The sequence below is a fragment of the Mytilus californianus genome, unplaced genomic scaffold, assembly GCF_021869535.1.
Source record: "Mytilus californianus isolate M0D057914Y unplaced genomic scaffold, xbMytCali1.0.p SCAF_11, whole genome shotgun sequence".
NCBI classification, from domain to species: domain Eukaryota; kingdom Metazoa; phylum Mollusca; class Bivalvia; order Mytilida; family Mytilidae; genus Mytilus; species Mytilus californianus.
In genome coordinates this window covers 4,738,365-4,748,616 of record NW_026262593.1, presented here as the reverse complement: position 1 = coordinate 4,748,616, position 10,252 = coordinate 4,738,365, and the positions used below count along the sequence as shown (strand labels likewise).

The 10,252-nt window shown below is 33.6% G+C and overlaps 1 protein-coding gene across 1 annotated transcript in view; it reads right to left on the bottom strand.

Moving 5' to 3' along the window:
* Window positions 1–8,104: 8,104 nt before the first annotated feature.
* LOC127719412 (dol-P-Man:Man(5)GlcNAc(2)-PP-Dol alpha-1,3-mannosyltransferase-like) overlaps window positions 8,105–10,252 on the bottom strand; it is a 32,768-nt gene continuing 30,620 nt past the window's right edge. The window contains exons 8-9 of the mRNA XM_052225516.1: window positions 9,160–9,296; window positions 8,105–8,436 (exon numbers count right to left, since the gene is read on the bottom strand). Coding sequence (XP_052081476.1) covers window positions 8,271–8,436; window positions 9,160–9,296 — 303 coding nt within the window. The 3' untranslated portion in view covers window positions 8,105–8,270. The remainder of the gene's footprint in view (window positions 8,437–9,159; window positions 9,297–10,252) is intronic.

The window sequence follows — 10,252 nt, the reverse complement described above, 5'->3', positions numbered from 1 at the left end:
AAAATAAGAAGAGCAATCAAATGTTTCTCCCAGGAATTGTTAAGGTAGTTTTTCTTATCCTGTTCGATCTAAAATTGCAATACGTATTCTAAAATAATAAATAACTAATAATGCATGAATTTCAAATAGTTTTGTCCCTTGTGTTATACAATGTAACCGTCTCAGTGGTCTCGATTTCGAGGCCAAGACTTCGAAGCGAAAGTTCGTCGATCGGTATAACAACATTAACGGTAGCAATTAAAATGCAACATAAAGGGTTTATGTGGTTAACAGTAGACAGTGCCTAAAGGGTTTATGTGATCAACAGTAGACAGTGTCTAAATGGTTTATTTGGTCAACAGTAGACAGTGTCTGAGGGGTTTATGTGGTTTATGTGGTCAACAGTAAACATTGTCTAAAGTGTTTATGTGGTCAACAGTAGACCGTGTCTAAGGGGTTTATGTGGTCAACAGTAAACATTGTCTAGAAGGTTTATGTGGTCAACAGTAAACAGTGTCTAAATGGTTTATGTGGTCAACAGTAGACCGTGTCTAAGGGGTTTATGTGGTCAACAGTAAACAGTGTCTAAAGTGTTGATGTGGTCAACAGTAGACCGTGTCTAAGGGGTTTATCAGGTGAACAGTTGACAGTCAGTGTCTAGAGGGTTTATGTGGTCAACAGTAAACAGTGTCTAAAGTGTTTATGTGGTCAACAGTAGACCGTGTCTAAGGGGTTTATCAGGTGAACAGTTGACAGTCAGTGTCTAGAGGGTTTATGTGGTCAACAGTAGACAGTGTCTAAAGTGTTTATGTGGTCAACAGTAGACCGTGTCTAAATGGTTTATGTGGTCAACAGTAGACCGTGTCTAGAGGGTTTATGTGATCAACAGTAGACAGTGTCTAAATGGTTTATGTGGTCAACAGTAGACCGTGTCTAGAGGGTTTATGTGATCAACAGTAGACAGTGTCTAAATGGTTTATGTGGTCAACAGTAGACCGTGTCTAAGGGGTTTATGTGGTCAACAGTAAACAGTGTCTAAAGTGTTGATGTGGTCAACAGTAGACCGTGTCTAAGGGGTTTATCAGGTGAACAGTTGACAGTCAGTGTCTAGAGGGTTTATGTGGTCAACAGTAGACTTTGTCTTAAGTGTTTATGTGGTCAACAGTAAACAGTGTCTGAGGGGTTTATGTGGTTTATGTGGTCAACAGTAGACTTTGTCTATAGGGTTTATGTGGTCAACAGTAGACTTTGTCTAAAGTGTTTATGTGATCAACAGTAGACAGTGTGTAAAGCGTGTATACAATATGTCAACTCTGAACTGTCTCGTGTCTATAACTAAAAAGAAGGGAAACATTTAACAAAGGTAATTGAAGACCCATAATCAACAACAAATGAGAAGAAATGATGAGCACTATAATCTGGTCCTTTTGATCGGACGAATAGGAAACAATCCTCAGTCCGTTCAAAACATTGTTATAATTCATCAATAAATTAAATGATTTATTCTAGACATTTTGTTAAGGAAGAGGCTTTTTAAATCTAAACATAGTGTGACAAATTTGTCGATGTTGACCAATATGACAAAATGTGTGAGCCTGGTACGAACGCAGAGGTCGAACCCTGAACAGTTGGGGCAAATTTGGATATATTATTCAATCTTGAATAAGGATGGTCTTGTCCCAGGCAGAAAACCCTGGCCGTGTTGGAAGTTTAAGTCCTCGGTGCTCTTTAGGTTTGTACTTGTTTTGGCTTATAAACATTTTTCATCTGAGCGTCACTGGTAAGTCTTGTGTGGACGAGACGCACGTCTGGCGTATTGGATTTTAAACCTGGTGCCTTTTGTTAGCTATTATTCGTGTGTTTCTTTGTCCTATATGTTCTCCCATTTATTTGTATTGTAATCCTGTCATGTAATATTGTCATTTTAATGTTATATTCAACATTGCCATAAAAGCGAGAGGTTTGGCATGCCACAAAACCAGGTTCAACCCACCATTTTTTTTCTTAAAATGTCCTGTACCAAGTCAGGAAAATGGCCATTGTTATATTATAGTCGTTTCTGTGTGTTTTACATTTTAATGTTGTGTTTTTGTTGTGTTGTTTTTCTCCTCTTATATTTGATGCGTTTCCCTCAGTTTTAGTTTGTAACCCGGATTTGTTTTTATCTCTATCGATTTATGAGTTTCGAACAGCGGTATACTACTGTTGCCTTTATTTGATACTGTCTGGATTTTGATTGTGAACAAATTTTTGACATAATATAGGTTTCTGACACAAAATAAATGTGGTAAAAGATCTTACAAATCTATTGCGCAATAACGTGCAATTGAAGATTACTTCTTGAAACTTTTACAAAATTTGAAATTTGAAAAAAATATGAATTCCTTAAAAAAATTGGACCCCCCCCCCCCCCCCCTCCCCCCGCGGCGACTTTTGGAATCACCCCTTGGAGCAATTACCCAAAGACTCGATCCAATTCTTTCCTTTGTAGTATGGAACCTTGTAGTACAATACACATCTTACACAAGTAATTGTTTGGAAACTAGAATAATGCATGTTTTGGCCCCTAATTCCTACATTTTTAAGGCAGTAACCCCCAAACTCAATCCCAGCCTTCCCTTTGTGATATGGAACCTTATGGTACAATATCAGAGAGATCCATACACTCACACAAGTTATTGTCCGGAAACTACAAAAATTGTTGTTTTGGCCCCTTTTAGACCCTTAATTCCTAAACTGTTTGCCCCATAACCCCTACTATGAATCCCTACCTTCTACTTGTGGTATTAAACATTTTTTGTACAATATCCTGGGAGATTACTGGACAAATGATGATGAAACATCAGCATAATGAAAAGCAATAAATATGAAGTTGTGTCGTTAGAACTCGGAACTTTTTAAAAGGCCGCCATAACCATGCAAACAGAACAAATGTGAAAAACAAGATTTTTGTTTTTTAATGAACAATTTGAGTATGCCTGAACTTAAAATCATCAAAAGTTTTGTCCACTATATACATATACACAGTGACGTGATGTTCCTTTGGCACCATCTTACGGTGTTTATATATCACAACTCGTTCGCTCTGTCCGTGTCTGTTGTGACGTGTTGGATTTCAATGAACATAATCTATGTATTACTGGAAAATTATTAAGTCAGGGATTTCGTCACCATTAATTACTTAAAAAATCTTTATTAAATTCTTACATAGATATAAAGATTTGATTTGGAAGTTTTGTTGTATCTGTAGAAAACTTATTTTTAAGGAGAAGTTGTTTACCGAGCCAGAAAATTAAGAATAAAATTTGGAATACCCTGAATAATCCCCCATGTAGTTTAATTTTGAGTTATTTTTATTAAACATTTAAGTAATTGTTTTCACTTGGAATATAAGTCGAAGGTATTGACAAACAGCATTTAGATTTTTGCCGTTCGCAAAACTGCCAGTCAAATTTGCTTTACTTAAATAGGTGTCTTGTATCTCTTTTGGACCCCACAATTCATCTTTTGGGTTTGTGTGGCTAAACGAAGAGGGGGGGGGGGGGGGGTGGGGGGGGGGGGGGTGGCTTTCGTTTATGTCAAAGATTTTTTTCCCATCTTGATTCAAAAACCTTTATCATTTTTTAGAACAACCCAAAAACATTTTTTATTCAAATTTGAGTGTTGAATTTTATAATTTTTTATCAAAAATAAATATTTGTGATAACTCCTTCCTGAAAAGAAAAAAATGTTTAGGTCTATATTATGCGGTAAATGGACAGAAAGTCACAGGACATAAAGTCACAAATTTGATAGGACAAAAAGTCACAAATAATTTGTTGACAATTGTTTGAATATATAAAAGAAAAATCTTGAAATAATTTCTTTTTATTACATATATTTATTTTTAAGTTTAGGAAATTGTTCATAAGCCTTGATAAATGAAAATTTATTAAATTTTAATCATGCAAAGGATATATTTCTTGGCACAATGAAGCCATTTAAGTACCAAGCCATTTTGACATTTTGTTTTCATAACAATCATTTGATCATTATTGATATTTATTGAATAAATTTTAATTACAAAGTTGCTTCATATATAATAGTTCAAGAAAAAACAAAAAAATTATTTTTTAAATTAGTGTTTTCTTGTTTAAAGAAATATAATCTCGAAACTGAATTGTGACTTTTTGTCCTGTGACTTTCTGTCCTACATTCATATTATGCATGTCTGTTTGAGAACCATTTCATAAGACCGATGATTTCTATAGAAATCATTGATAGGACCCATTATAAATACATTTTTTTTTATTATTCCTGGAGTAGATAATAATTTTCTTTTAATCTTTGGGAATTATTCAATTTGGTTTTATGTTAAAATAATTAACTTCATAATTTTGATGAAGTAAATCCATTTCAATTCAATTTTTTTCATCAAAATGATGATTTTCATTTTCATCTATCAACAAACTTTTTAAATTGTAGTGGCATGGTCGGTCAACTGATAAGTTGTATGGCTGATTACAGGTAAAGCAATAACTTCTATTTGACAGTTGCGTGTACTCTGGGGTGTGGAATACCTTAATTTTATGGGGAACATCCTGTCCATGTGTAATATTTAATATATTCCAACAGATGACATTACACAAATTTTTCTTCTGTTAAATGAATGATTTGTACATCATCATAATTTGCTATTTATATAAACCACATTTTGGTATAATAATTATTTACCATATCAACATTGAATATTATGAATGTAGAATGAAATATGTCTACAGTATGATTGGTTTGAATCATTTAATTTATAAGATTTAGGATTCAAAATTTGTAATTATTTAAAAAACCCACATTGAAATTGTTTTATATCAACACACCCACATTTAAATTATTTTATACTTTAGATTTCATAGCCATATTTGCATTTGTAAAAATATTTATATACCCAAATTTTCAATTATTTTACATGCCCAACTTTTATTTTTGTTGTAAAGAAGTGTAACTTGAAACAACAGTATATCATATAAAGAGAAATAAAGATTAAAGTTATATCATGAATATTGGTCATGATTTGTAAAACTCAGAACTGTCAAGTAAATTTAAGACACGATTCAAAATGTTCAGAATATGTCAAGCCATACTGAGAAAAAATAAGAATGTCGAGAATATGTCGAGAAATTTCAAGACAGTATTCAAATGTCAAGAATTTGTCAAGAAATTTTAAGACCATATTCAGAATGTCGAGAATATGTCGAGTAAATTTCATACAAATTTAATATAAAGGAGAATTTGTCAAGAAAAATTAAGACACAAGTCATACTTTTGGAGAATGTCGAGTAAAAGTTCATGCAAATTAAGACAAAAACTGGTCTTTTCAGACTTTTAGACTTTTGTAGTGACTGTTACACCACTGTCCCAGGTTAGGGAAGGGTTGGCGCGCCTTCAAACTAGTTTAACCCGGCCACATTGTGTATGTGCCTGTTCCAAGTCAGGAGCCTGTAATTCAGAGGTTGTTGTTTGTTGCTGTATATCATATTTGTTTTTCGTTCATTATTTTGTACATGAATCAGACCGTTAACTTTTTCATTTGAATTGTTTTACATTTGTCATTTCGGGGCCTTTTATTGCTGACTATGCGGTATGGGTTTAACTCATAGTTGTAGGCCGTACAGTGACCTATAGTTGTTAATTTCTGGGTCATTTGGTCTCTTGTGGAGAGTTGTTTAATTGGCAATCATACCACATCTTCTTATTTTTAGGTTTTGGATGATTTTGAGAATCTTTGGAACTACTATATTGCCATGGAAACTGGATATGTTTAGCATTAAACCCTATGGGAAAAACCTAAAAAGTAGCATTTACTCGGTTAACATGGTACGTCAAACCAAGTGAAACTTTAATGGCAAGTTCCCTGTCATGTGCCAATGAGGCAGGTGTCTTTGGAATTTTGGGAATGGCCAGTGTTACCATGGAAACTGCAAGAATGTGAAAAATTGAATAATTCTCCAAACTTAATGAAACTTAAAATAAATGTTAACTGGCAAGTATTGGTGATACTTTTGACTTTGGAATTTCCAAAATGGCCGCCATTATCATGGAAACAGCAACAGTAAAATTTCAAAATGATCCAAACGTTTTGAAAATTTACAGAAAGATGAATAGCCATAAAATTGAGAATGAAAAGGAGGAAGCATATATGTGCAATCACTGTTTAAAATTTTCTAAATGGCTACCGCTAAGTGGCAATTGGAGAGGGGGGGTGACATCTGCTATTGCTTGCAATATCAATTCTAGTTTTCATTGTGTTTGCAATTTAGTTTAGGCAACAACTTTTATTTTGGAAAAGGGAGGTGTCATGCACAAAAAATCTGGTAAAACAATGAATTCAATGATCAAAATAAACATTGTTGTTGTTTGTCCTGAGAAACTATTTGGGAAGGGGTTTGGCAATCATTATCGGCTTAAATACAGGTCATGGTTAACCTTATTGTGCAAGGTTCTTTATTACAGTCCAAGAAGTGTCCACTAATAAACTATTATTACTCTATGAGTTTATATTGCTTAGAACTGGATTTTAATGAAAATTATCTCCTTTAACAACTGACAGTAATTGATTGCATGGCCTTTTTATGCAATATGAGCAAATAATTAGTAAAAAATTGTCATTTAAGGACAATAACTCCTATAAGGAGTCATCCAGTAGTTTAATTCATATTGAGTTGCATATCCAAGATTTCGAATTGAAGGATTGAGACTTGTAAATAGTATATGCATCAAAGTTAAACAACTATCACCTTAAGGATATAGTCATGTCAGGTTTAGGAATTTTTGTCATATGTTCTGACTCCTTGGGCTTTTTCCTACAATACATGATAAAATATTTTGCCCCGTATCACCCACTTTTTTTTTCATATAAGACTTCAACAGCTCATAAAAGGTCATTCACTAAAATTTAAGCAGATTCTCGATTTCTTTTCTTACGATCTGAGACCCAAATAATGCCAATGGTAAATATAAGGTAAAAGTATGAATCAGCCTTTTCCAGCCATTTTTTAAAAATTAAATATCTTGAAAAGGAACCTGATTTATAGTATCTATGCTCTTCAACTTTGTACTTGTTTGGCTTTATAACTATTTTGATCTGAGCGTCAATGATGAGTCTTATGTAGACAAATGCGCGTCTGGCGTATTAAATTATAATCCTGGTACCTTTGATAACTATAATCAAATTCCAGATTTTTAAAATCTAACCTGACTATATCCTTAATTCTATGTATTTATATATTTTGCATATCCCATACATCCACTTTAGGTGTTGTGTTGTATTGAAGATTTACCAGGCGTTGGTTCACTGTTGCTTGCAATTTTTCATTGTAATCAATAACCCCTGTATCATTATAGTAACCACTGTTGATGCCAAGCCAAACTTCTATTAGCCATTGCATACATGAACAAAGGAAGACTATGTTGAGGCACCCACAAGAACGTTGCTCCAAGAGGAACCGTCCTTAAGTGCTACAGTATGTTTTTATTGTAACAACCTGCATATCCAAGATATCAACTTTAGGGATTCTATCTTATTAAGAATTTATCATTCGTTGGTTCATTGTCTTTTGTAATTTTTAAGTTAACAGTTTTTATACAGAAAAAATTAACAAATATGAAATATTCAATAATCTATCCACGTAGTTTGAAATAAAGCATGACTGGATCAAAAATAAGATTTCTTCAACTTTGAACTAAAAGCCATTGTATGTACACATTGAAGCCTTAGCCAGCTACAATAAACGTTACCAAAACATAAACAATCACCAATAGCCTGTTAAGAGTCAAAATATCTGAAACATCACTTCCAGGTAAAAAAAAACAAAATCTTTTGATAATCAGGGGTTGATCTAGGACCTACAAAAAGGGAGGAGCAATTGTCAAAAATGGTAGAAATACAGACAAGCGTGGGGAGGCTATATCTTTTTTACCATTTTAAGCCAAAAATTATATTTTTTTCTGTTTAAAGGTAGGGATTGAACGCCCTCTATGCCCCCTAGTACCTCCACTGATACTGATAAATATGGACATTTGATACAGACAAAACATTGTTTTGTTGTCTTTGGTGGGTGTTGTAATATTGAAAAGGATAACAATAATATCACATCATTCTATTCAAAACAACTTTTTATTGCCTTGCAACATGATCATAACTTAAGAATTCATATATTTATTTCGAAAGACTAAAAATGTCTATAAGATCATTTCTCTATCTTCAATCTCTTACGTTTGATTATAAATTGTCATAGAAACCAAACAACACAATACTAATGCATCTTAGAAGCAACCACAACTTTTTTCTGTGGTGTATACAGAGGACTCCACCATAATGAGGCAAATATAACAAAATGGCTGACATGTAGTAATGAACTACTGAAGACTGTAGAAGGATAAGTGTTCCAGCTCAGTTCTATACAACCTAGTAAAAGGATTCTGAAATAAAAATAATATCGAATTCAAGATGTTAAAATGAAAAAGAAAATATTGATGCACTACCAGAAGGTTTATGTTGCTTTAAAAATGTTAACACAGTTCATTATTGTAACAGATTGTCTTTCTTTTAAAATTTGAAAAAGTGTAATTTATGTTTTTTAAAATTGTAGACTGTCTACATGGGCTACCTGTATGTGTTGCATTTTCAAAGTTGTGAAAAGGCATTTCATAAATATCAGCAAAGGTGTAAAATTGCTATTTCATAAATTTCTGAAGAGTAAATCTTTGGTGTACATTTGGAGCTGTCTTGTTCCAATTGTAAGGTGTGAGCTTTTTAGTTCTCTGTTGAAGCTTATCCAGAAACTTTCACTGGAGCTAAAAAAACTGAAGTTAGTTGATTAATTGATTGTTGGTGTTTAATGCCACTGTCAGCACACTTGGCTATATTATGGTGACCAGATTATATTGGTGGTGGAATCTGGACTATCCACAGAGTACCACCAACCTTTTGGTAGGAAAACTAACAGTCCTAGTCACTTAAGATTGGAGAATATCAACTGCTGAAGCAGGGTTCCAACTCACAAGGTCAGTGTTGACAGACAAGTAATCACTGTAGATAAACAACTTAGACTAATGGACCACAGAGGCTCCCCTAAATTAGGGACAGACACTTTAATTTAACAAGTCCCACATGGTAAGAGTTAACATAGACAGATGACTCACCTTACTACAGATGGTAAAGCTGTGCTCCACAAAAGATAATGTAAGGTATGGAAGTACCACACATAAAACTGATAATGTAATGATCTACTGAAACACATTCCTATAAAGTTGGCTGTAAATAATGGCAATATAATCTGTATAATTGTTAAGTCAAAAATAAATTCAGACAGTCAAAACATGAAATCTAGAATTTGTGGTTAAAAATTATTTGACAAAGAACAAATCAACTATTTTTATTTGTATTTAGTTGAATTTCTCCATAATAAACTATTAACACAGAGATATGTCTCGTCTTTTCATTATATTGATAATGCAAATGTTAAAATTAAAATTAAAATACTTTAACATGTAAGTTATGTAAATATTCAATGAACCATGACTGAAGGTACACATACCTGCGAATCCTCCCGTTTTGAGCGGGAGTCTCCAGCGCAAACATTGAAATTCGGAAAATCTCCCGCTTGCCAGTCCGCCCCCAGGCAGGAGTATAAAAACTGTGTGACACTCACAACCACACAAAATATGGAATGTTATGAGTTATGAAACTCGGAGGTATTGAAAAAGGGAAAAAACCCAACTTGTATACTATAGATTACAACCATGAATTGAAGAAATAAACTCTTATTGGTGTTTTGAAAATGAATTAGTGTACAGGTCATATATTTAGCTTGAAAATGTCGTTAGCGCAAAATCTTCCCCTCAGCTGTCATTGCTGAGAGGGAAATCTCCCTCTTTGAAAGTTTCATAGGTTGGCAGGTATGGGTACAGGGATAACCAATCTCCATGGAAATGAGATGTGCCAATGCTAATACAACTGTATACAAAATACCATTGACTTATCATAAGTCATTCCCTTTTAAACAAACCTAAACACAAAATTAACTATGTAAAAGTTTCAAAGTCAATGAACCATGATGAAGGGTTTGGGGCTATATAGTCTCCATGAAAATGAAACTTGCAAATGCCAATTTTGCATACCAAATATCATTGATCTACCACTAGTCGTTCCCCACAAACAAATACATGTAAACTAAGCAAAAGTTTCTAAGTCAATAGACCATGACTGAGGGGGCGGGCCACATAATCTCTATGG